This window comes from Miniopterus schreibersii (genome assembly GCF_964146895.1).
Source record: "Miniopterus schreibersii genome assembly, chromosome: 8".
In the NCBI taxonomy this organism is placed as follows: Eukaryota; Metazoa; Chordata; class Mammalia; order Chiroptera; family Miniopteridae; genus Miniopterus; species Miniopterus schreibersii.
Window position 1 is genome coordinate 20206399 of NC_138109.1, and position 25397 is coordinate 20231795.

The 25397-nt window shown below is 40.7% G+C and overlaps 1 protein-coding gene across 2 annotated transcripts; it reads right to left on the bottom strand.

The window, feature by feature from the left end:
• Positions 1 to 817: 817 nt before the first annotated feature.
• Positions 818 to 25330, bottom strand: CLSPN (claspin). Of its 2 annotated transcripts, XM_081145648.1 has the most exons (25): positions 25224 to 25330; positions 22460 to 22568; positions 21486 to 21937; positions 20715 to 20873; positions 19973 to 20050; positions 19577 to 19649; positions 18894 to 19002; positions 17664 to 18226; positions 14375 to 14566; positions 12332 to 12561; positions 11286 to 11464; positions 11120 to 11184; positions 10362 to 10561; positions 9878 to 10032; positions 9077 to 9303; positions 8416 to 8527; positions 7410 to 7488; positions 7079 to 7188; positions 5104 to 5268; positions 4875 to 4996; positions 4525 to 4652; positions 4081 to 4186; positions 3176 to 3258; positions 2770 to 2931; positions 818 to 2458 (listed from the first exon to the last, which is right to left on the bottom strand). In XM_081145648.1, the coding sequence occupies exons 1-25, from the start codon at positions 25245 to 25247 to the stop codon at positions 2348 to 2350; spliced, it is 3993 nt and encodes a 1330-aa protein (XP_081001774.1). In that variant the 5' UTR covers positions 25248 to 25330; the 3' UTR covers positions 818 to 2347. The 2 variants fall into 2 exon arrangements, with proteins under 2 accessions (XP_081001774.1, XP_081001775.1); XM_081145649.1 differs by lacking the exon at positions 19973 to 20050.
• Between the last annotated feature and the right edge of the window lie 67 nt (positions 25331 to 25397).

Below are 25397 nucleotides of genomic sequence, written 5' to 3' on the forward strand. Positions count from 1 at the left end.
CTATTGTTAATACTACTATATGGCATATTTCAAAGTTGCTAAAGGGATAGATCTTTAAAGTTCTCATCACAAGAAAAAGTATTTGGTAACTATGTATGGTCACAGACCTTAACTAGACTTATTGTGATGATCACTGCACAATATATACAAATATCAAATCATTATGTTGTACACCTGAAACTAATATACCTCAACAACAACAAAAGAAAATTCTTTCAACTCAGATTAGAATAAAATGAAATAAAATTTTAATTACTTAAAAAAAGAATGGCATTCAGGTTTCTAGCCTGAGTTACTGGGTGTGTGGAGGCGCCTTTTACTGAAATGGGAAACACAGGAGGAAGAGCACATTTTTGAGACTCTTATGAGACAATGGGCCTTTAAGTGGGGTGCAAAACATGCTGCAGTTGTGACACTTGCAGAGTAACACCTGACACAATGCAGTTGCATGCATTTTCCAACATAAGCTTCACAGCAACTCCAAGACAAGCAGGCATTACTATCCTCTTTTCATAGATATAAATGGAGGCTCTGACAGGGAGGGGCAATAACTCTCGCCTTGGACCTATGGCTGCCAATCAAAGGGCTGTAAAAACAGGTATCATTTATGTAAACTCTCATCACCTGCACTGAGCCCAAACCACTTGGCAAGTTAGTCTGATCTATTCACTGGAGTTGAGAAGCCAGTGAGAGGACAAGTGCAGCAGCCTCTTACTGTAGACCCAGAGGGCTTCCCTTGGAGACAGACTGAAAACAAAGTGCTCTCAATATTAGACAGGCACAGACTTAAGAAGAAGCATTCAATCTGGACAAAAAATTCTGCCCTCAAGGCATTGATATTTATTGAAAAACGACATCCACATTAAAACATCTTTACATACATCTTCCCCATTACAAGATTACAAATATACAAACGTGAATCTGTCAAAGTCAGCATCTTGTGCATTAGAGAAAACTGGAGAAAACCTATTCCCTAATTCCATCGTTTAAACTGGTGTCCCCCACCTGTCAATAAAAAATTGGCACAATTCATCCAACTTCCCAAGTCCAGCTCCCAATAGTGACACCACATTCACATGGACTGTTTTTCCCAAAGCAGCAGTGATGCTCAGTTCTGAGGGGGAAAAACCTGTCCAAAATCTGAGTAGCTCATGGTAGTTTAGGGAAACTCAGGAGTGATGGCAATTCTCTTAATAATATATAAATATATTTTGAAACCTCACCCAAGGGCATGCTTATTGATTTTGAGAGAGAGAGGAAGGCAGAGAAAGAGAGAGAGAGAAACACTGATCAGCTGCCACCTATACTTGCCCCAACCAGGGGGATCAAACCTTCAAACCTGCAACCTAGGTATATGCCCTGACTAGGGATTGAACCTACAACCTTTTGGTGTACGAGACGACGCTCCAACCAACTGAGCCACACCAGCCAGGGCTCTCTTAACAATAGTTTGATTAAACTCCATGATGGTCTTCTCTCAAAATAGGTAATGAAGTATTAATTTGTTCTCTGACTGATTAGGGCAATATACGCCACCCAGTTGAATGCAATAAATCATGGTTCTATTTCTTTTGTCAGGATTAGAGAGGTCCCAGAGCAAGTGTTTCAAATCGAGAATTTAGTCCCAGGCGAGAGCTTCGGTCCCGTGGGATCTCTCAGGTGCCAGGCGCTGGGTGTAGCCCTTCATTCTCATCCTCCTACACCAGAAAATTGGGGCCAAGGTCTTTCTGATGTGGGTACCAGTTTGAGTCCTGATTATAAAGGAAACAAAGACTCACCGGACACTTGGGGCTGTCTTGGGAAGAGGCATACAGGAAAGTGGAAGAGGCAAGACTCATGGACAGCCCATCTGTCAGCTCCTAGGTCCCCTGTCTAAGATGTAGCTCTTTCACTGAGTCCAGGTCGCCATGGTGCAGACCTGAGGGGCGTGAGGGAGTCGTGCTGGCGCTGGCATTCGCTGCTTCCTGTAAGTTTCTGTAATGTCACACTTTTCCCTCCTCCTCTTCTTCCTCTAACCGCTCCTTCCACAAAGAGGTATCAACCCAGGAAGCTGCTAGGATAAAATGTTAAATATTTAATGAAGGAAATAAGTCTTCACCCAAGTGTCCCATGAGTCAATGTTGTAAACATGGCAGAATTAATATCAGTGGCCAACCCAGGAAATAATACGAGGAAAGGAAAGAGATGTCCAGAGTCATGCAGTGGAAAGAACTGGAGTCTCTGTCAGCAATCTTAATGCATCGATTATGAAGGGAAGAATCATCCACGTGAGTGAGCATTAACTCCAACTTTCAATGCCAGAACTTCTCAAAGCAGTCTCAAAGTAGGCGCTGGCACCCCGACGGTGTTAGCTTTCCAAGTAGCTGAAGATGCTCTGCTTCAATCCTGAAGAGCCATCACCTGCTTTGAGGCGCTTAGGTGAAGGCGTTCTCATTAAGGATGGGCCCTTTCTCCTCACCTAGAGAGCAGAAAAAGTGTCACAGCCAGCTCAAGACCTCCATATAGTGCTCACCTTCAATTAGCTCTTCAGCAACTCATAGTTAAATAATAAACGATTAACAACAGAAAAAAAAGACAGAAAGAAATATAAACTTTCCAGAAAGGCAAGTTTCAAGACTGATTACCTATTAGCAATCCCCTTGTACTTTACTTGGGAGTGCAAGATTAACACCGCAGCATAAGCCTTTAAGCCCAAAATATATATATATTTAAAACAAACAAATACATTCTGCTTTGGAAAGCCATCAAATCAGTTCTCAAATTCCCTACCTGAGGCTTAGATGATTCCTTTGCTGCCTCAGCCTTGACAGGAGAAAGTGTATGGAAGACAAAGTTTCTTGAATTTCGGGGAGCACTGGGGTTGAGGTCAGAGAGGGCAGCCAGTTTCTGAAGTATAGCTTTGGGCTGGTTTAGTAGTGAGCCTGTCTTCAGCTGAGGAAAGAAGAGTCATCTGGTATCAAATTCCAAGTGCCAAAGAAAGAATGAGAAGTCGATGTCTCCCTGAGGGGACACATTCCTACCCCACTCAACAGAAGAGAAATAGCAGGATCCTTTACCATGTACTTCCATTTCCTGCAGCCACCTCCCTCCCCTAATGAGAGTACTCCGTTAGCTTGACCTGGGCCTTTAGGACATTGCAGATCATGACATCAGGCTAACAATGTCCTCAACCAACCTGGTGGGCACTTCCTGGTCTGATGGCTTCAAAAGGATTTCTGAGTAAAGACGTTGATTCCTGATTAACCACAGTGCGATTGGCTGAGAAGAAAAAAGACAGAGGCTTGTTCTGAGCAAAACTGGGTAGAATTACTTTTAAGTCTAAATGAGCTAAAAAGCCTTTAACTAAACCAATAAGCTAAAGCCACAGGAACTCTGATTATTTTATAATGGTTACTTGAAACCATAGTAAGTGGCTACAAGAAGACAGACAACCAAGCTGAATTATTGACTAATCATTAACAGTAATAAAAAGCAACAATGGGAGAAGTGTGGAGTAGTGCTTAAGAGCCTATGCTTTGCCCAGCCAGGCGTGGCTCAGCGGCTGAGCATCGACCTAGGATCTAGATCAAGGTTCTATTCCTGGTCAGGGCACATGCCTGGCTTGCGGGCTTGATCCCCAGTCGGGGGTGTGCAAGAGGCAGCCGGTCAATGATTCTCTCTCATCATTGATGTTTCTATCTCTCTCTCCCTCTCCCTTCCTCTCTCTGAAATCAATAAAAATATATTTAAAAAAAGAAGAAAAAAAAAGAAGAGCCTCCGCTCTGGAGTTAGATGTATCTGGGTTCAAATTTCAGCTCTAACACTTAGGTATTTAATCCTGGGCAACTAAATAAAAAATTCAGAATTCACTCCTCTGAACTGTCTTAAAACATAATGCAAAACCAGCTACCCAGACTCACAAGTACAACATGCACAGCGCAACAGATAAAGATCCAAGAACACTGTCTCTCCCCACATCTTTAAGACAATGCTAGACACAGGACTGTGACTAAGCTGCAATAGCCCCTGAAGGATGGAGTCATCTCCAAGGCTCCAGCACTAACAATCCAGGGGGCTAGACCCTGAGGACCAAGAGCTCACCATTTTTCTGCAGTGCTCTGGCTGTAACTTTCTTGGCCAGCATCATAAACTGACTGTCTTCCCCAATTTCTTCTTCTTCTTCAGCTGCAGTTTTCCCCTGCTGTGCCTGGAAATAAAAATCAGACGTTAACAGAAGTCTACAACTCCCCCAAATGGTTGGCATAGCCTGGACTACGAGGCTAAGATACCTGGGATGTCATTTCTTTTCCTTTTTGCAACCTTTCCTTGATTTAGACAAAAAAATAAAAAAATTTATTTAGGGCAAACAAACATGAATAAAATTGCCCATGGTGAACCTTCTCAAAGCACAAAAGAAAATTCAAGGATTAAAAGGGACAGAAATATGTTCCCCAAGACTTTGAAACTATTGTGACAAGCTAGGTGACTAGGTCCTCTCCTCATGCAGTAGGGTCAAAAAAGGTGAATTTCTTGCAGACTTCCTACCTGGTCCCGAAGCCACTGCTCTCGTTGAATTCGCTCCTTCCTCCATCTGGCTTCTGTCTCATCAAGCTGTTCCTCGATCTGTTCATCGTCAGAGTCTCTGTGGAACAAGTCCATCTGGGAAGCATCATCTAAAGCAAAGAGGTACGGCTATCAGCATTTTGCAATTTCCGTAGGAGAGGATGCCTGGACTCCTGTCACTTACCGCACACATTCCCATCCGTTAATGGAAAACAATGGTTACATCTAGGTCCTCCACAAAGCCCACTGTAGTTCTGATTTCCACTTGTCATCTTAAACTGCACAAACACGCACATTATGCCATTTGCTTCTAAAGGCAACAACCAAGATACCTATGTTTTTCCACCGGAATTTCCTCATTCGTCCAGGACCATCGCTGTGCAGATCCCCATCAGCAAGGTACCTCTCTTGGTATAAACGTAGCTGTCGCTTGTCATCATCCAGCATTGTTTTCCTACAGCAGGAGAAGTATGGTGTTTAAATTGAGCGCCACTCTGGCTGGGTACAGGGCCCGCCTTAAGACACACCCCGTTACCCAGAAAGGCCTGTTGGGACACTGACATGTGTATTTTCTTGATTTGATTCTGTAGTTCCTCTTCAGAAGGAAGCACTTCGTCAATTACATCCTCTTCATACTCGTTGATCTCTTCCCCGTCATACTCGTCCTCGCTTCCCACGTCACTCCCCGACACCTCTGCCTCTTCCTCCAGGTATCTCTTCAATCTCCTGGAAAATAATTTTGAAGAGAGAGAATGCAACCATGAGCACACATGGAATATGGAAGCAATGAGAAAAGCAGAATATAGAGCGGCCTCTAATAATAAGTTTAACTTTACAGCAATACATCTTGATAATACTTAAAAGTCTATCATTTCTTAATACTATGTGCCAGTAACTGTGCTCCATAGACATCATGGCATTATCTCAGGAGGGGATACTACGATTATTTCCTTCAACTGATAGTTGAAGGAACTGAGAGTCAGAGAGTAAGCTACTTCACCCAAGGTCAACAGCTAGGAGGTTGTAGAACCTGGATTCAGCTAGATTGGTGACTTTAAAGCCAGAACTCTCAATCTCCTCTATACATTTGAGACATACTTGCTAGAAGGTTCAAACTATCTTGTTTCGTATTTAAGCTCGCCAGCCTCAGGAGACAGAATAGTATAGAAAGGAAATGGACTTGGATCTCTTATGGTCCACCAAATCTTGACCCCCAAGTTATAGGCATGACTGAGGCTCAGAGTTACTGGTGATCAAAACCACTGCTAGTTTTTCTGACTTCAGTTCCCACTGAGAACAAATCCACCGTCACTCTGGGTTCAAAGTCCTGTTATCTATGGCCACAAGTAGCAGAAGTCTGGTGGCTTTCTGAAGGCTGGCTTTTATCAAAAACTTATGTTATTTTTTTAAAGCTGAGTTTCTCTAAATCCTAGGGTTTCTGGGGAATTCCTTTAGGGGCTATTAGCCACTAAGATTCCCAATCTTCCCATCCACCCTCTTTGAGGACTTCAACTTTCAGCTGTCATTCTTTGTAAGATTTCATTTGGACTCTGCAGTTAAATAAGGTTTCAGAACCACTGCCTTAGAAAAATCTATAGATGACCCAAAGCTGTATGAGATAGTTAATTCAAGAGGTGATAAATGAGAACCCAAAACTGATCTTAAGAGAATGGTATGATAGGCTAAAAACAATAATATAAATCTAATAGGGATCAATACGATGTCCTACATGTGAATTCCAAAAGTCATCCACATACAATATAATATTGAATACCTATTAAAATGCTCTTTATAAAACTTGTAACATCACGGGAAATTGCTTATGGATAAGCTATGTGGCAAAGAAAGCAAAATTGTACATATAAAATATTATACAGATTCCAACTATATAAAAACAGATTCATAAAAAAGGTGAAGAGGCAATAACTACCACCACCACTTTCATAAAGATACTGGATGCTGAACATGGATGACTTTTAATTTAATCTTTCTATATTCTTTTAAATATTCTAAAACGGTTTGCTTTCATGATCAGTATAACAACAAAACACTGAAAAAATAAATGAAGGTCTTTTGCTCAAAACTAGGATAAAGAAAGCCTGGAATGATAGTAATTCACAGGAAAAAAGATGCAGGGAATTGTAGTTGACTACTTGATCCTCAGGATCTACAGTGACTCAGCTCTTAGGGCCTTTGGTTACATTCTAAGTAGTATGTTATGCATCCGGAACAAGGAATCTGGCTGTGGTCTCACTCCTGCTATATACAGGTAAAGAGAATATCCAGTATGTGAGGAGTATGGAAACAATGTCATGGGAGAAACAGCTGACAGACTAGAGATGGACAGTATAGAAATCACGTGAGGAGGACATGACCATCTTGAATACTCAAGAGATAACATGTCAATGGACTTTACTTAATCTATGCTAACCACAAAAAGCAAAAGCAGAACCAGCAAATTTAGATAAAAAGGTGGCAAGCTGCAACTCAACTGTTAGAACTTTCTAGCAACCGAAGGAATGGACATAACACCTACATTTGCCTTTTCAGCTTCTCGGATTGCCTCAGGAGCTCTTCTTCATCGTCATCGTCATCGTCATGGTCTTCCAGTGCCTCATCTTCATTATCAGAGCCACTGTGTCTATCCTGCAAAACCATATAGGAACACACCCAAGGTCAGGCTGAACAAAATGTGTCCTCAACTAAAGCAGAACTTACAAACTTCTGCCCAAACATCTTATTCTAGGAAATTGCATCTTATCAAGATGCCCCACTTAGAATTTTCAAGAACTCAGACTAGGAAAAAAACCCATACAGCAGCAATACACGAAGTTCAGTTATGATTACTTTGCTCCCTTCAGACTTACCTCATCACTATCGAATTCATTATCATTTGGGACAAGCCGAAAGTCTCCAAATTCCTTCTCTTCAGAGCTTTCTTCTTCCCTAAAATGCAAATCCACAAATCAATAGATTAGTTGTTGAAAGCAAACTACAAGGATTTAAGAAAATGAAAATTATTTTATTAGCATCAACAATCTCTTCAAGAAACAGGAAACAAGATATCCTGACTTTAAAATTTCTTTTAAATTGTGATACATGTACCATAAAATTTACCACCTTAACCATTTTTAGGTGTACCGCTCACATGTTAAGTGTATTCACATTGTTGTGCAACCAACCTCCAGAACTCTTTTCATCTTGCAAAACTGAGTAGTTATCAGAATTTACTTCCTTTTTAAGGCTGACTAATACTCCACTGTGTATGTATATATACATACATGCACACAACACATTTTGTATCCACTTGGGTTGCTTCCACCATTTGCCTATTAAAAATAATGCTATGAACATGGGGGTACAAACACCTATCTGAGCCTGTTTTCACTTCTTTTGTAGACAAACCCAAAGTAGAATTGCTGAATCATACTCTATTTTAAATTTTTGAGGAACAGCCATTCTGTTTTCTACAGCAGCTTATTTTTACATTCCAACAGAGCACAAGGATTCCAGTTTCTCCATATCCTCACCAATACTTCTTATTTTCCGTTGTTGTTTTATAGTAGCCTTTCTAATGGGTGTGAGGAAGCATATTATTTGATTTTGACTTGCATTTCCCTAATTATTAGTGATGTTGAGCACTTTCATGTGCTTATTTTTGCCTTTTTTTTTTTTACCCTATTCTCCACTAACTAAATGAAAGCATTATAGTTTCCTTACATGCAAATATGAGACTTAGACCCACTGCAATGCTCTCAGACAAGATAAGAAGCCCCTAAGATGGCCAGTTATTGCTAGGTCCAGAGAACGTGACCCCAAAATTTGATCAGAAGACCAGCCCTTCCCAAGTTCCCACCAATCACTGAGCCTCACCTGTCTGTTGGGAAGGAGCCTGAACAAAGAGCAAGTGCTTCTTCCATCGGATCATCCACGCTGCTCTCCCTCTCCTCCTTATTTAACTCTGATGGAGCCAGAGTGGAGTCATCTACGTCACAACAAAGAAACAGATTTGTCACCAAGAAATGACAGCTTTATCCTTTCCCCAGCCATCGAAGACACGCCAGCTCAATACAGTTCTAAGGAACATGTGCCAAAAAGACCTCACCAGCTATTCATTCACTCAGCAAATCCTTATTTAGTGCTTACTATGTGCCAGGCACCAGGGATACAGTAGTGAACAAAACAAAGATCTCAACTTCCACAGAGCTTACATTCTAGCAGGGGTGTCAGGGGGAGAGAGGGGTGTGCAGGTAGGATCAATAGGTTAGCATTTATATAAAATTTACTATACACCAGACACTTTTCTAAGCTTTGCACAAATATTAAGAGCAATCTTAAGTCAACATTTCACCACCCTAAGAAAGTAAGGGCGCTAAATGTCGGGAGCTAAACAGTGAATTCAACCTACATGCAAGAATCCACTTCACTCTGTTTTCTGTAAATTTTTCACCCAAGAATAAGGGGCTTCTTTTCAAGGATACAGACTTAAGACAGTTGGCTGTGGTGAGCCTCATGCACTTTGTTGGATATTTACCCTGAGAGGTGAATTTTCCTGAACAAAGATTCAGAAGTTCCTCCATGTTCTCTTTCTTGTTGCTCTTCTTGGGCAGAGCTTTTTCAGCCTGAGAAGTGAATTTTCCAGTGCACAAATCCAGCAGCTCATCCATGTCAGCGTCCATGGCATTCTCATCCATGCTGGCCAACGGCAGTCGAGGCTTCAAAGCTTGGTACTGATTCCTGTGGTCTCTAATATTTAAGAACCTACATGCACAATGAAGAGTGTAAGAAACACTCTAGGAAAAAAAGTAGTAGGGGTAAACTACTCATTTCCAATACCACAGTTAGAAGCTGAATCCCAAACCAGAAGACAAAAGATTCAACCTTCTGTCTGTGATAATCTAAAGATGGAGGGGGAAGTTTTACAAAAGAATAAATGCTATTCAAAAGGTAAAGGGTAAAGGATAATTTTGGCTTCAGATGATGCTAGAGTAGGGCTTGGTGTTACAGCCATGTAATGCACCATAGGTCTGTCTGTCAATTCTCAGTCCCACCTAACAATCATAACATAGTAGGATGGATACATGGAAGTTTGATGTCTTTATAAGAACTATGCATTTCAAATGAGGTAGAGACCGAAGGATGCCAGTAAGGGCTATTTACATTTTATTTTCTTGAGACTTCGTTCAAACTTGTAGAATGTACTACTAATGGTATGTACATCTTCTCTTTCCCAGACAAGAAAGCACAGATGGAGTAACAGAAGCTCACTTTATTTTTAAACAAAATTAAGCAGTACCCATCACCATCCCACCCACAGAAACATAAAACTACCTACCCATCTGCATCCAACAGTTGGCTCTGAGTGTCATCTTCTAAACAGAACTGGAAGTCTCCTGCTCCTAGGAAAAGTGTCTTCGGCTCTGGGGAGGCGTTATACAGATCCTGGGAATCCTCTATGGGAAGTGAAGGCTCAGACAGCTTTCCTGAACTCTGGCACCAAAATAAAACCAAACAAAAACATAACATTTTACAAATGTCATTCACTGTCATGACAACAACAGAAGCTGCTATTTGCAATATTTAATCTACTCTCAGGCAATTGCAATTGAGGAGGACAATGAATAGCCAAGAGAAGCACAGAGAAAAATATCTCCAAGAAAGTAAGCACACTGGATGAAGCTGGTTTTTAATACACAAGCAGGGTGGATTTTTAAACTAAACATAAATGATGTGGTAGGAGTTGGTTGGCTTAGACACACTTTATTTAGCACTGTGGGAAGCAAAAGGGGGAGGAGATCAGAAAACCACAACCATTTTACCTTAGAAGCTGAACTGATCAAACTGGCTCGAAACACCCCAGGGGAAGGAGATCTGAATCCTGCTGCTGTAGGCATGAAACTAGTCCCAGGGCCTGTTTGTCTGTTGCAAGGCTGATAGGATGGAATTGCGGAGCCAATCAACTCAAAGCTGCTATTGTGGCTGCTCTCCTTTGTCAGCAATGAGCATGAATCATCTTCATCTAAAGAAAGAGAAGTAACTTTCAGGTGTGTGATTCCTGAAATTAAATGGATTTATTTAGGAAAAAGAGTTGAGAATAAAACTGTCAGGTAACATTCAGAGGCAAATCTCTCAAATTCTATGTCCCAAAACATTAAGTCAAAGGTAAATTACAGTACTAAGATAGCATTATACAACCAAGGCTTATCACTCTGAGTTAAGTAACACCCGAGAGTTCCCTCCGAGAGTTCCCTCCATCACCCTAAGGCCTATGATCACTCTCTCCATTATCTAATCACTTACACATCTCCCTTTGATCTCCACGGAGATGTTTAAGGTTCACACAATCAACACATACTCACTCCAGATCCACGGCCAACTGTAAAGAAACTGTGTATACATTTTAAAAAACTGGACCAAGAAAAACACTCTAATTCATAAATTGCTTTCATTGCCACATGTAAGACTGGGAAAAGTCCACTAGGGTTCAAAAGATGGAAACTTATGGAATAGTAGTCCTTAAGTATCAAAGCCAAACTATCAACCGAAAGTCAAGTTCTGCGTATGAGTCACTCCTTACCCAGTTTGCCAGGCCTTCTGCTCGAGTTTTCATCTGTTTCTGATTTTTCTTCACTAGGAAAGTAGCTACAAAATAAGAAGGTAAGCTGTTTGAGTATCTGTTCCTGCTTCTGACTAGAAGGGCAAATCCAAAGGAATGTTATCTTTCCTTAGAGAGAATTACTTACCCCATCTTGGAAGAGTTATCTTTAAATAGGAGTACACTAGAATCTGATGAGAGAGGCTTGAGCACAGACAGGCGCCCAATGGACTTGCCAATTTCGCCACTGTCATCACTGTTTTCTTTATCCATTTCTTTCTCATCTTTGGTTTCTACCTCTTCATTACCGAGAAGGAATTCTGCAATCTTTATCAAACACGCCATCCCAAAACAAAAGAATGCACGTCAAAAAACATTTAAAGCAAACATACTGTTAGCCTGAAACATGGCTGCTTGGTCACCACATCTGACATCTGAAAAGGTAGACCTGAAGGGAAGTTCAGTCCCACCATCGTCAGTAATGTAATTTCGAAACCCTGACACTTTTAAGGCTTTTTTTATACTTATTTTACCTTTTACCCTCCCAAAATTGCTTCAAGATTATGAAAGAAAACTAGAATTATCATTTTATTGAGGTGATGAGAGGTTAAATGATTAGCCTGAGACTGCATGACAACTACTGACCTCAAACCAACCACAGACTGTGATATGCTACCCAGTTGAGCCATTGCTTCCTTCTTTCTTTCCCCAAGTTAAATATTAACCAACTCTTTTAAGTGACTCCAGTGTTCAAACAAGGAAGCTTTTCATTTTTCTAATACAAAAAAATCCTGTCATCATCTGTTTCCTCAGTGGAAAACAATACCATGGAACAAGGGCCAGAGAGAGAGAGACCCTTCTACAAACACTCTCCTCGAAGAACGCAATTAACTCAGGAAGGTCTCGGCCTGTCTGAGAACTGATTCCAGGCCTCAGCCTGGCCAAGGTGAACACTGCTTTTTATCCTTAATGGAGAAGCCATCTCATATTAGCATCACGCTACACTATGTAAACCATCATGAGCCAGGCTCTGTGAAGCGCACCAGTGAAGGGTGCCGACTGGCTGAATGCACTGGGATCGGGCCCGTGGGCAGCTGCGCTCCTCTCTGCTGCCAAGCCCCATGCGCAGCTGACACCCTACTCAGTCTGATTCTCCTCTTTTCCTTACTGCTCATAACCAAGTAACTAAATTACATCATCGCCAGCAGCCTCCTGGTTGCCTTCCTCCTCCTCTTCCTCCGCTCCGTCTTCCTCAGACTCGTCGGTCATCTCCTCCTCCTCCTCCTCCTCCTCCTCCTCCTCCTCCTCCTCAAATCCATCTTCGTTATCCAGCTTAAACAGCGCCTGGCGCTTCCGGCGCTCCTCAGACCTCCGGAGCTTCATCGCTTCTTGCAGCTTAGCTTTCAGCACCTGAAGCTTTTCCCCTGGACAGAAACACGAAGGCCTGCTTTGGGCATAATGACTCTGCACCAGAATAATGGGCGCGCCTGCGGGCAACTCCCCAGTGCTCTCGTCACACCCCAAAAGGAAGAGCAGGGACCTTAGTTCCCTAGGCTTTGGTTACTGTGACAAATGGGGATTATTATGAATTCAAGTGTAAAAGAGCACTTCCAGAATTATGTTCTACACCCTGGGATAATATACTATGCAGAGATTATAAAATTATTATTAAAAGGGCCAAAAAAAGGGGAGGGGGTGAGACTTCAAGGATCTCTGGCTCAGAAGCCATGAAGGAGAGCACTGATAAATTTATCTATTTTGAAGAAAAAGAGAAACAATTCAAGAGTAAAATGGACAAAAGATATAAACTGGGAGTTTACAGGAAAATGAATATATTGTTAACAAACAAGTTAAAAATAATGTTTAACCTCACGTCTAATTAGAGCTACAAATAAAAAATAAAGAGGTATCATTTTCTATATATTTGGCAAACATTTGGTTTGATAATATAAATTAAAAGGAGGAAACAGGAACTTTTACACACTAATTCAGAGTATAAATTGGCGCAACTATTTTGAAGAACAATGGAATGATATCTATCAAAATTTGATTCCACTGTAAGGAATTTTGCATCCAGATAGACCAACATGTATCTCCTACTAGGATGTACATTGTATGAAATACCAAAAACTGGAACAAACAATATGTCCATTAATAGGAATACGGTTAAATCGTGTTATATTCATACAATGAAATATTATACAGCTGTTTAAAAAACCCCTCAAAAGCAAAATAATGTGTATCTGAGCTCTGGATCAGGCTGCTGGTTCTAGTACTTGAGAAGGTTGTGTAAATGTTCTGTATATCATTTCCTCATATTTAAAATAAGGATACTAATGCTATTTACTGTAAAGCACCTAGAGCAATGCCTGGCAGGAATAACTATTCAATCTCAATCTCTCTCTCTCTCTCTCTCTCTCTCTCTCTCTCTCTCTCTCACTCACTCACACACACACAAATGGTATATGCATATGAATTTTCCTAGGACGGACAAAAAATTAACAGTTGCCTTTGGGAAGACTAATTTTTCATTTTAACCTTTTCCTCAGTGTTTTAAATTTTTTTCTATGTGACATATTACTCATATTTTCAAAGTAAGAATGGGGACAACAGGCCTATCCCTAACACACTGAAAACAAGCAGATTACAAAGCAGAATGAATGGTATAATTGCGTTACTGTGCTTTAAACACACACACACACACACGTAAAGAGTTTAAAAGGATAGATACACAGTATGGTTATAGAAGTTATCTCTGAGAGAGAACTGTATAAGTTTTGTCTGTTCTTTTCATGTATTTTCTACAATGGATATGTAGTTTTTAAAAATAAGACAAAGGCTCTTTTAAGGAATAAAGTCATCTTACCCTCCTCACACCTCTAGGCAATACTACATGTGAATCATGCTAGAGATACTGCTGTCCACTCTCCAAAGTCTCCAAGAAAAAAGATTCTATAACTTTTCTCTCTCTCTCTTTTTTAAATTTATTGATTTTAGAGAGAGAGGAAGGGGGATAGATAGAGAAAGAGAGAGACATTGATGTGTTGTTTGTTTGATTCTTGTTTGTGCCCTAACTGGGATCGAACTCGCAAGCTTGGCGTATCAGTACAATGCTCTAACCAACTGAGTTACCCAGCCAAGGCCTATAACTTTCACCATATGGTTTTCAGTAGCTATAAAGACCTGTCAGAATACAAAGCACAAAGCAAAAAAAAAAGAGAAAGTCAACTCGAATACCTGGTTTTGTGTGGCTTACTCCATCCAGCTTCTCAGCTGCCAAAGTCACAGGTACCACATCAGCCTTTAGCTCTTCCTTTCCATCAGCGCCCACATCTTTCACGATGATGTTCACATGCACCTTCTGATCTCCCCTGGGTTTGGCTGCTGGATTAGCATGCTTCCAGAAACGCTGCTTCAAGGCTTCCAGTTCTAAACCCAAGTGTCAACCAATATGTGAGTCTGCCATGCTTTTCTTTAGGATTTCAGTTAGAAATTACAAACTAAGTTTTAAAATTCAACAAAGTTGTAGGGGAAAACACACACACACACACAGAGACACCAAACGTTCCTTTGCTACTAACACCTGTGTGATTCACATAACTTACCCAAAACTAATGGACTGCTGCAACTGTTCTTCCTTAGTATAGTTCAAAAATCATTTAGGGTAGAAATTTACAACTGAAGTTTCTAAATATGTGCAATTCTTTTACAAAAAGTATCAAACTGAGAAAAACACACCATAATTCTCAATTATTCAAGGGCCTCATTTTTCACTGGTTCACTCCCCTTTTTAAAAACTCCCTATTTTGAACATTTCACTATTTATCAGAAATCTTACTAAATATGAGCAAGGTAAATTAAATAATAGAAAAAAGAAAATGCCAATCCAGCCAGTGATGTAACTCAGCAGCAGGAATGGAAAAGTTTTTTGGTGAAACTGTTATACTAGCTAAGTCAGCACAATGAGAAAGGAAATCCCCATTACAGGCTGCCCCTGAACTACACACCCAACTTGTATATAAAAAAACTAATAAAAGAATCTGCTCAGTAGGTACTCAAAAGTAGGTTTCTTCCCTTTCCTGTCTCTCAGTCCAGGACTGTTTAGGTAACTTCTGGTCCCATACAACAAAATTTAGCAGTGTCTAGTATAGTAAGTACTCAAAAAATGTTTCTTCCCCATCTCTTAGTCTGGAACTGTTCAGATAACCTCTAGTTCAACATAACAGAATTTTCCCACCATGTTCTGGGCAACAGTTCATTCCCACCCTTCTCTGCTAATGGAACTATGCTAGTTCTGTTACACAACTCTTCTACCCCACATCCTATTCTGGGCAAATGACTTACACGCCCTCCCAATATGTACCATTCTTTCTGTCCCATCAAAGAATGTCCTCTCCACTTCCACAAAGCCCATCCATTCAATTGACACTCACTAAGCATATTTTATACACCAAATACTGTGGATGACATAGTACCTGCCAACCCTAAGCTGTTTAGTGAGTCTGGACGTATTAATTTCACTAACACCAGTAGACGTAGCAGCCACTATTTGAGCACTTCTGTATACTAATTGTATGCATGATTTCAACAAATCCTCACAATAGCCTTGTGAAACAGATACTGCTATTTTTTCACTTTTTTAAAAAAAGATGGCTTAGAGAGGCCAAATAGCATACTCAAGATTAAACAGTAAGTAGCAGAGTCTAGATTCAAGCTCTAGTCTTGCTATAAAGCCTAAGCTCTTAATTATCATGCCACACTGCTTTGACACAGAGGCGACACCCAATTCTACCTGAGCCAGGAAGTTTATCTAATGTGGTAACCCTTGAGTTCTATTCTGAAGCATCATTCATTCATTCAATAAATATGAATGCCGACTATGTTGTCACCCACTGTGGAAGCACTAGGGACAGAGTAGGAAATAAGCCGGAAGACCCTACTCAAAGAATCCAGGGGAAGGCAGTAAACAGGAAATTACAGCCACCTATTCTTCAAGCCTTCCTTTAACCACCTAGGAAGAAACTTATCCCTCCTCTGAACACCAAAAGCACTTTGTTCTATTTATTTATTTATTTTTATTATTATCATTTTTTAATCCTCACCTGAGGATATGTTTTTATTGATTTTTAGAGAGAGAGGCAGGGAAAGAGAGAGAGAACTATGGATGTGAGAGAAACATCAATCGGTTGTCTCTCGTACACACCCCAACCAGGGATTGAACCCACAACTTAGGTATATGCCCTGACTGGGAGTCAAATCTACAGCCTTTAGGTGTACAGGATGATGCTCCAACCAACTGAGCCACCCGGCCAGGGACAAAAGCACTTTATTCTAAATGTTTCTTTCAGCAAAGAATACTTTTCCCTTTTCGTCACATTATTTAATTTTTTCCAATTATCAGTGACATGTTTTTTTGTTTGTTGTTTTTTTAAATTTATTTTTATTTTTTAAATATATCTTTATTGATTTCAGAGAGAGGAAAGGAAAAGGAGAGAGAGAGATAGAAACATCAATGATGAGAGAGTCATTGATCAAGCCCACAACCCGGGCATGTGCCCTGACCGGGAATCGAACCCCGATCGCCTGGATCCCAGGTCAACGCTCAACAGCTGAGCCATGCCTGGCTGGGCGGTGACATATGTTTGATATAAAAAATGTCACCACTTTCTCTCCTACATATTTATCTCCCCTACTAGACTGTAAGTACTTTAAGTGTAAAATAAATGTCAGATTTCCCCTGGTATGTCCCAAAGCATCTTGCATGTAGTGGATTGTTTAGTATTTGTTGAATGAGTTAAAAAAAAAGAAAAAGAAATTCAGTTTTGCAGGCAATTTCCTGAACCACAATATATCTCTAATTGTGAAAAACTGAATAGCAATGCTTTTATGAATGTCATACCATAATACAACAGTATTTTGTATATTAACCTATCAAAAGGCTTCCATTTTGAACAAGGTTTAGAATATTCTGAATATTCTAATATAAAATATGCCAAATTTCTCTAAGTGGGATTCTATCCACATCTGGTACAGGCACACCTCAGAGATATTGTGGGTTCAGTTCTAGGCCACCGCAATAACGCAAGTATTGCAATAAAGCAAGTCGTAATCTTTTTGCTGGTGGAGGGTCCTGCCTCGATTTGTAAAAAATGGAACATCTGGCCCTGGCTAGTGTGGCTCACTTGGTTGCGTGTCATCCTCTGCACCAAAAGGTGGCCAGTTCAATTCTGTCAGGGTACATGTCCGGCTTGTGGGCTCGATCCCTGGAAGGGCGCACACAGACGGCAGCCGATTGATGTTATGCTCTCACATCGATGTTTCTTTCTCTCTTTCCCTCTCCCTTCCTCTCTATCTAAAAATCAATAAACTATTTTTTTTAAAAGCAACATCTGTGAAGTGCAATAGAATGTGAAGTGCCCATGTGGTTATTGGTGTCTCCTGTGTTCCCTGTCCTCCAAAGTGGCACGTAATTGAAAGCTGCCGGAATAAACCACTCTGGAGAGGCTCCCCACCATTCAAAGATTACCTCTGTTGGTTTCAGGTTCTTCAAGTATCACAAAGGAATCTTCATCAGCACCCAGCCGAGGTTTCACATAAACATCAACACCCAGTTGCTTAAGTCTATCCACAGTGAACCTCCTCACTTTTTCTGCTGATTTAGTTTGCTGCCTAGGCTCTCCCACCTTCTCATCTGCCTCTTCTGTTTTTTGCAGGCCTTCTCCCTCCAGGGCATCGGGTTCAGGTGCCACAAGCCCTCCAGCCTGATACCCATCATTATCCTTGTTCCCAAGGAAGCTGGATTCCTGCTGTGCCACTGAGCTGTCCCCAGGTGAAGGTGTAGCATCACTCTGCTTCTGTTTCTCCTGAGTTTCTAGCTCTTCACTTCCCATCAAATCTTTACTGCAGGACTCATCTGATCCAGTAGTCATCTGGGGTTCCTTTGAAACTGCATGGAGTGCATTAGTTTCCATTTCATATCCTGCACCTGTTGTCGGCTCAGAATCTTTGCTATGATGGTCTCCATTCATCTCAGTTGTGTTTGCAGTGTCTGTGATTTCTTTGTGATGGCTTGACTGATACTTAGATGACCTAGAGAAGGGGAAATGAGCTAAAGTTGAAAATTATCCTAAATGTGAAACATTCTCATCCTTTAGCACAGAGTGAATCAATTAAATCGGCTTTAAGGGTGTAAGGAATCTGAACTTTTTTTTTTATCCTCACCTGATATTTTTTCCATTGTTTTTCAGAGAAAGTGGAAGGGGGAAAACAGACAGACAGAGAGAGAGAGAGAAACCTCGATATGAGAGAGACACATCAATTGGTTGCCTCCTGCACGCACCCCAACCGGGGCCAGGGATGGAGCCAGCAACTGAGGTACGTGCCCTTGGCCGGAATCAAACCTGGGACCCTTCCGTCCATGGGCCAACGCTCTAACCACTGAGCCAAACAGGCTAGGGTTGAACTTTTTGTTTGCTACAAAATGGAATGTTTATGAAAATTATAATCACAAGAAAGAGGGTTCTTGCCCGGTCGGGCGTGGCTCAGCAGTTGAGCATCGACATAGGATCAAGAAGATCGTGGTTCGATTCCCAGTCAGTCAGGGCACATGCCTGGGTTGCAAGCTCGATCCCCAAGAAGGCAGCCGATCAATGACTCTCTCATCATTGATGTTTCTATCCCTGTCTCTCCCTCTCCCTTCTTTCTGAAATCAATAAAGATATATCTTAAAAAAGAAAAAAAGAAAGACGGTTCTTACTTGAGGAGTGCCATGGCATTTCCCTGGTAAGTGGGCCGGGGTTTACGTTTGAAGAAATCGTGAATGGTTTTATTCTCAGGCATGTGATACGGAAGATTAAGTGCAGTCTCTATAAAATGGAACAAAACAAGAAAATCTATATACTGTATATTCTGATATGTCGCTTCATATTCAGTTAACTAAATAGCATAGCCAAAGCCATCACCAGAAACAGAGAACAATCCTGGCTTTAATGAAGACAGGATCTAAGTACAAAAGAACTCCCTGAAGACCAGTGGCTTTTTAACCTAGTTGTGAAATCGAACTGGTCCAGGAAGTTTTTAAAAAATACAGATTCTTGGACCCCATTTCAAGCCAATTGAATCAGATTTTCTGTGGAAGCTAAGAATGTACATATTTGTAAAGTTCCCAAAGGGATCCTGATGCAGCTGGTCCATAGAAAACCATTGACAAAAACCTCCCTTCTTACCACCACCACTACAGTTCTGAAAATTTTCTCAGTTTGTTGTAATGTCCTGAGGGCTTCAGAACAATGGCCGTCCACCAAGATCAATTCTAAACTTGATATTATAACCCAATTCATGTTAGGAGTGCTAAACAAACAAAAATCCCCAACATCTAAATTGAGCATACAAAGAAATATTGTGATTTGCCTCAAAGTTTATTGTACTGATTTGCATTACCTCGAATAAGACGCTGAGTCTCACTATGCAGTTTTTTTAACGCTTCCTTACTTAACTTGGCTGCCTTCCTCTCCTTAAAGAAAACAAAAAGTAAGACTACATTAATGCTACAGATAGATATTCAGAGAGTTTGCTCTCTCCAAGGAAAGAGGACAGAGAGGTAATAGTAAGCATAAATAAGCTCAATACACTATAAGCCCAAGGAGCTCATTTATTTGCAAGTCACATAGAATTAACTCAATCCATTCCATATCTGTGTCCCTACTATGTACAAAGCATTATCTTGCGTACCAGGAAAATATGATCAACATGATAAAATATTACCCCTGAAAAATTCACAATCTCCTGAGGAAAGAGATCAATATGACAACTATACAGCACAGGGCTCTACCTTACCTTCCTCATGGTGCCTTTTGATAACTCGTTTTCTTCTTCAAATGAAGGAATGCCACCCTCCAAACATAGTTGCTTTTTCTAAAAGAGATTACACGTTAAATAATATGGACAAAAGTGAAACAAATAAGAGGATGTTGCTTACTCAAAGGCTGCTTTTGTGCTCCAACAGTGCATCACACTACATTAATAATATGTCAATAATTATCAAATAGAAAATTTTAAACGCAGCACCCTATAATGCCTAGAAAACAAATTAGATGTCTCAGATGGAACTTGGGCTCTCATTCTTTATACTTCCTTTACATCTTTCCTTAAGGAGAGACAATGACTCCCGGGCAGCTAAAGATAATCTCACATAAAACAATTATGCTCCCAAACACTCAGGACAATTATGCGTTTTGACTGATGCGTCTCTTTGATACACTTCCTGAAACCTATTGGTTCATTTCTTAGAGGCCATATGATGATAAAATTTACACCTCTGTCCCATTATTTATCTGCTTCTTACACAACATAAAGTATCTTACTTTTTCCCCCAACATATCTGAAGGCAATCAAAATACAAGTTAGCATATCTATCACTTGCATTGTATGATTCCAAAGTTAACAGCAGAAAAACTTAAGTCAATTGACACATTTTTCTTCAGTTGAAAAAAAAATTAAGGTCCCAACAGTAAATCAGAAAATAAAGCAAAGATTAGAAGCAGTAGATTAGCTCTTACCGCAATAATCTTTTACTTGCCTTGTGCTTTTTTACTTTGTTTTTCACAGCTGCCCTTATGGATTCTAAAGACTCTTCATCTTCCAATGGAGAGTTATCTTCCTCTTCCAATCCAGTTTCAAAAAGGTCTTCATCCATAAGACAGCCACTATCAGTAAATGGCTGTTTCACATCTTCTTCCTGGATAATGCATAATAAAGAAAAAGAAAAATCCAATCATTTCAAAATCCAATATTTCACAACAACATAAGGTCATTTGCATCAGGCCAGAAAAAGCAGATGTTTCATCAACAGGCAAATAAATGATACTCTAGAACAGCCTCACTGGTTCCTAACCCACAGTCATTCCTTGAAGTCCATGCTGTGATTTTATGCCACCTGTCTAAAACTAACTTTTAAAAAACCGTAAATATTTTTGAAGTCAATAAATACTTATTAAACAACTAACTTATAAAACTTATGATTTTTCTAGTTAGCAAGCAAGATTTCTGACTGATAAACACATGAAAAATTCTTCTATGAAAGTTGAATTTCATCCAGATCAGAAGCAGCAAAGAATTACCCCATGTGCTCACAAAGAAAATCAGAAACCCATTTATTTGAAAGTGTCCTCCATATATCTGAAACGGAGAATGAGACCAAGTTTTAAATCACATACCTCATTACTAGCAATGCAAAAACAACCAACTCAAAGCTATATTCGGAGTGCAAAAAAACCTTCAAGAACTAAAAACAACCTTTTCCAAGATGTTAATCTGCATTAGAAATAGCAAATTGTTTTTTAAAATGTACCTCCTTTTTTGCTTCCTTCTCTTTTAGGCGCCTAATTTTTTCCATCTTTCTTTCCTCTTTCTCAAGTCTTCTCTTTGATTTTACTTTTGCTTTTCCTCCAGTTCCTTCTTTATCACGTATAGGTTTTTTGAAAATCTTTCTGCCAGCTGTAAAGTCCACAGAGTTTTCAGACTGGAGACCCAGCTCTAACAAAGACGTCACTTGGGTTTCAAGATTTTCCTGGTACAAAGGGTCCTCCTCGATGTCACTTTCATCACTGTCTGCCAGAGTTTTGTAAATCCTTCTGACTTTCCCATTTTTTCCAGCATATAAGTTCTCTTTATTTTCCTCTTCAACACTGTCATAGGTAGTTTTCTTAGGAGAGGCATTTGGTTCCTCTTTTTCAGAATCACTGTCTTGTAACACCTTCCTACTTTTCGATTTCTTACTCACAAATATCTCTTCATCTGAATCTGAAGGAAACACAACTTTTTTTTAGAGGTCTGCTGTCATATGGCCTTTCTCCTAAACCTATCCAATCATCCAAAAACATATCCAATTATCCTAGTGATATATCACCTTGCAAAATTATGTAACTACCACTAAGAACTGATTGTAGCAAAGCAAATCTAAAAATATATTTGAAAAACATTTTCCCTGGAAAAATGTCTCATTGCGAAACATAATTATGTATCTTTACAACTGGAAATGTTGTTCTAATCATTCTGGCAGGTGTTAAAAATTCTTTTATTATAGGATGAATGCATTCAACCAGGCAATGTGGTAGCTTCTCGACATTTTATATATTCAATAACAGAAATAATTATTCTCAAAAGGGTACAAGCACTATTATTTTGCTTTTATAATAAACAAAACAAGCAATAAAGTTGGGCATTAATAACTTATAAATCAAAAGAATAATGAAATTAACCCAATCCACTTACAACCCAAGCCCCCACCATTATATTCCTAAAAATAAAAGTACTATCACAAACCTCGTTCACTCAACAGCCCAGTTGTTTCACAGCTGTCCTGTCCACTGTCTGAAGGACTATCTGCTTCTTCTTGTGAAAGGAGTTTTAAATCATCGATTTCTAGGTGAACCTAGAAAATGAGAATATACTTTGCATTAACCAGCAGGTGACAGAAAGCTCTAAGTACATTATGATAAACAAATCAGTACGGGACCATCAGGCTGAAATAAGAAAAAACACATACAACTCAATGGTTCAATTAAGGGGTGACATTAAGAATTACTGAGCAGCCCAGCCAGTGCAGCTCAGTGGTTGAGCATCGCCCTATGAACCAGGAGGTCACGGTTCGATTTCCAGTCAGGGCACATGCCCGAGTTGTGGGCTCCGTTCCCAGCAGGGGGCGTGTAGGAGGCAGCCTATCAATGGCTCTGTCATCATCGATGTTTCTATCTCTTGCTCCCTCTCCCTTCCTCTCTCTGAAATCAATAAAAACATATTTTAAAAAAAAAGAATAATCGGACAAAAAACAAACGAACAATCATTGTTTGCCTTTAAAGAATTCTATAGAACCACCTCTTTATATCGAGCACAGTAGTTCCCCCTTATCCATAATTTTAGTTACTCGTGGTCAACTGCGGTTAGAAAATATTTAATGGAAAATTCCAGAAATAAACAATTCATAAGTTTTAAATTGTATGCCATTCTCAGTATGATGAAATCTCCCATCATCAAACTTTGTCCCACACAGTTCATGAAACATCCTTTGTCCAGTGTATCCATGTTGTATATACTATCCACCTGTTAGTCACTTAGTAGCCACCTCAGTTATCAGATCTCTGTCACGGTACCACAGTGCTTATGTTCAAGTAATCCTTATTTTACTTAATAATAGCACAGTAGTGATGCTGGCAATTCAGATATGCCAAAGAGGAGCTGGCTCGTAAAGTGCTTCCTGCAAGTGAAAAGGTGAAAGTTCTTAGCTTAATAAGGAGAAAGAAGGAGAAAAAAAAAATCATATACTGAGGTTGCTAAGATCTACAGTAAGAATAAATCTTCTATGTGTGAAATTGTAAAGGAAAAAGGAATTCATGTTAGTTTTGCTGTCACACCTCAAATCGCAAATTACAGCCACAGCATGATAAATACTTAATTAAGATGGAAAAAGCATTAAATTTGTGGGTGAAAGACATGAACAGAAAATGTGTTCCGATTGACAGCAACATGTGCCAGAAAGCATTGAGCCTATACAGAGACTTCAGCAAGAGATCCCCTGAAACAAGTGACACCAAGTCATTTATTGCAATATAACCAGGGGTGGTTAAGTAAGATATTTTGAGACACCACACTCACATAACTTTTACTACAGTATATTGTAATAATTGTTCTATTTTACTATTAGTTATTATTGTTAATTCTTACTGTGTCTAATATATAAATTAAACTTTATCATAGGTATTTATAGGAAAAAACAGTATATATAGGGTTAGGTACTATCTGCAATTTCAAGCATCCATTGGGGGGTATTGGAACTTATCCCCTGTAGATAAGAAGGGACTTCTGTAATGGTAAATGAAAAGAATCAAGCATTTATTATGCTTTTTCTGTGTGAACTGTTCTCCGTTTATCTAAATGACATGTTAAACAACATCATAGAAATGCAATCCAGGTGTCGGATATGTTATATAAGACAAACTATGTGGTTTCTTTTTTTATTATTGAACTTATCAGGGTGACATCGGTTAATAAAATTATATGTTTCAAGTGTACAATTCTATAAAACATCATCTGTATATTGTATTGTGTGTTCACCACCCAAAGTCAAGTCTCCTTTTGTCACCATTTAACCCCTTTTCCCTCTTCTACCTGGCCCCACCCAATAATTTGAAGAAAACAAGAGAGGGAAGGGGACCTATAAAGAGTTAAGGTAGCCCAGCTGGATGTGGCTCAGTGGTGGAGCATCGACCTAGGATCCAGGAGAGGGGGTTCGATTCCCGGTCAGGGCACATGCCCGGGTTGCAGCCGATCAATGACGACTCTCTCATCATTGATGCTTCTCTCTCTCTCTCCCTCTCTCTCTCCCCCTTGCTCCCTCTGAAATCAATAAAGATATATATATTTTTTAAATGTTGCTTTAAAATATCATCTTGATTACTGAGTTTTTTGGCGTCTCACCCTAGTCCCGCCCCCAGAAAGACCACAGGACTGTAAACAGAAGTCTTTTCTATGCCCAGGGCCGCCAGGGACCAGCGAGCCACCACCCGGGAGGCCCCGAGACTGGTACATCCCCTCTCGGGACCCCACGCGAAGACCTCAAAGGCCCCTTCCAGGCCCAATTGCGAACCCCCTTAGACCCCGCCGTCCATTTACAGAGAATCCTGCCCCGCATCCCAGCCGCCCGGTTCGGCTCGGGCCTTCCCCTTCGGGACGCTGTAGGGGGAAAAACACCCAACGCAGGAAACGCGCCAACGGGGAGGGAGGGCGGGACGTGCTGAGGAGGCGCAGGGCGGCCGGCTGCGCGCGCCGCGAAGGGCAGGAGCGACACGGACGAGGGGACTGAGGCTCGGGAACCTCCGCGCCAGGTCTGGACCGCGAGGTCCAGGGGCCGACGGAGGCGGCGAGGGGCGTCTATCCCTCCGGGCGGCGAAACCGAGACGCCCGGTGCACGCCGGGAATTGTAGTCCTCCCAGCCTCCGCGACCCGTTCCGCGGGGCTCGACCCCCGCGCCGCCTCACCCCTCGGCGCCAGCCCTCCGCAGCCGCGGATGGAAACATGTGCATGAACTCACCTCAGAAGCCACTTCGCCCGTCATGACTTCGGCCTCTCCAGCGCTTTTCTCTGGACGAAACAGGTCCCCGGTTCCCTCATCCGCCGCGCAGCTACTCCCGCCGTATTCAGACCGGCAGCGACTTTGGAGCTTTCGCGCCTACCGGGAGGGGCGGTGCTGCCCTTGACGATTTGC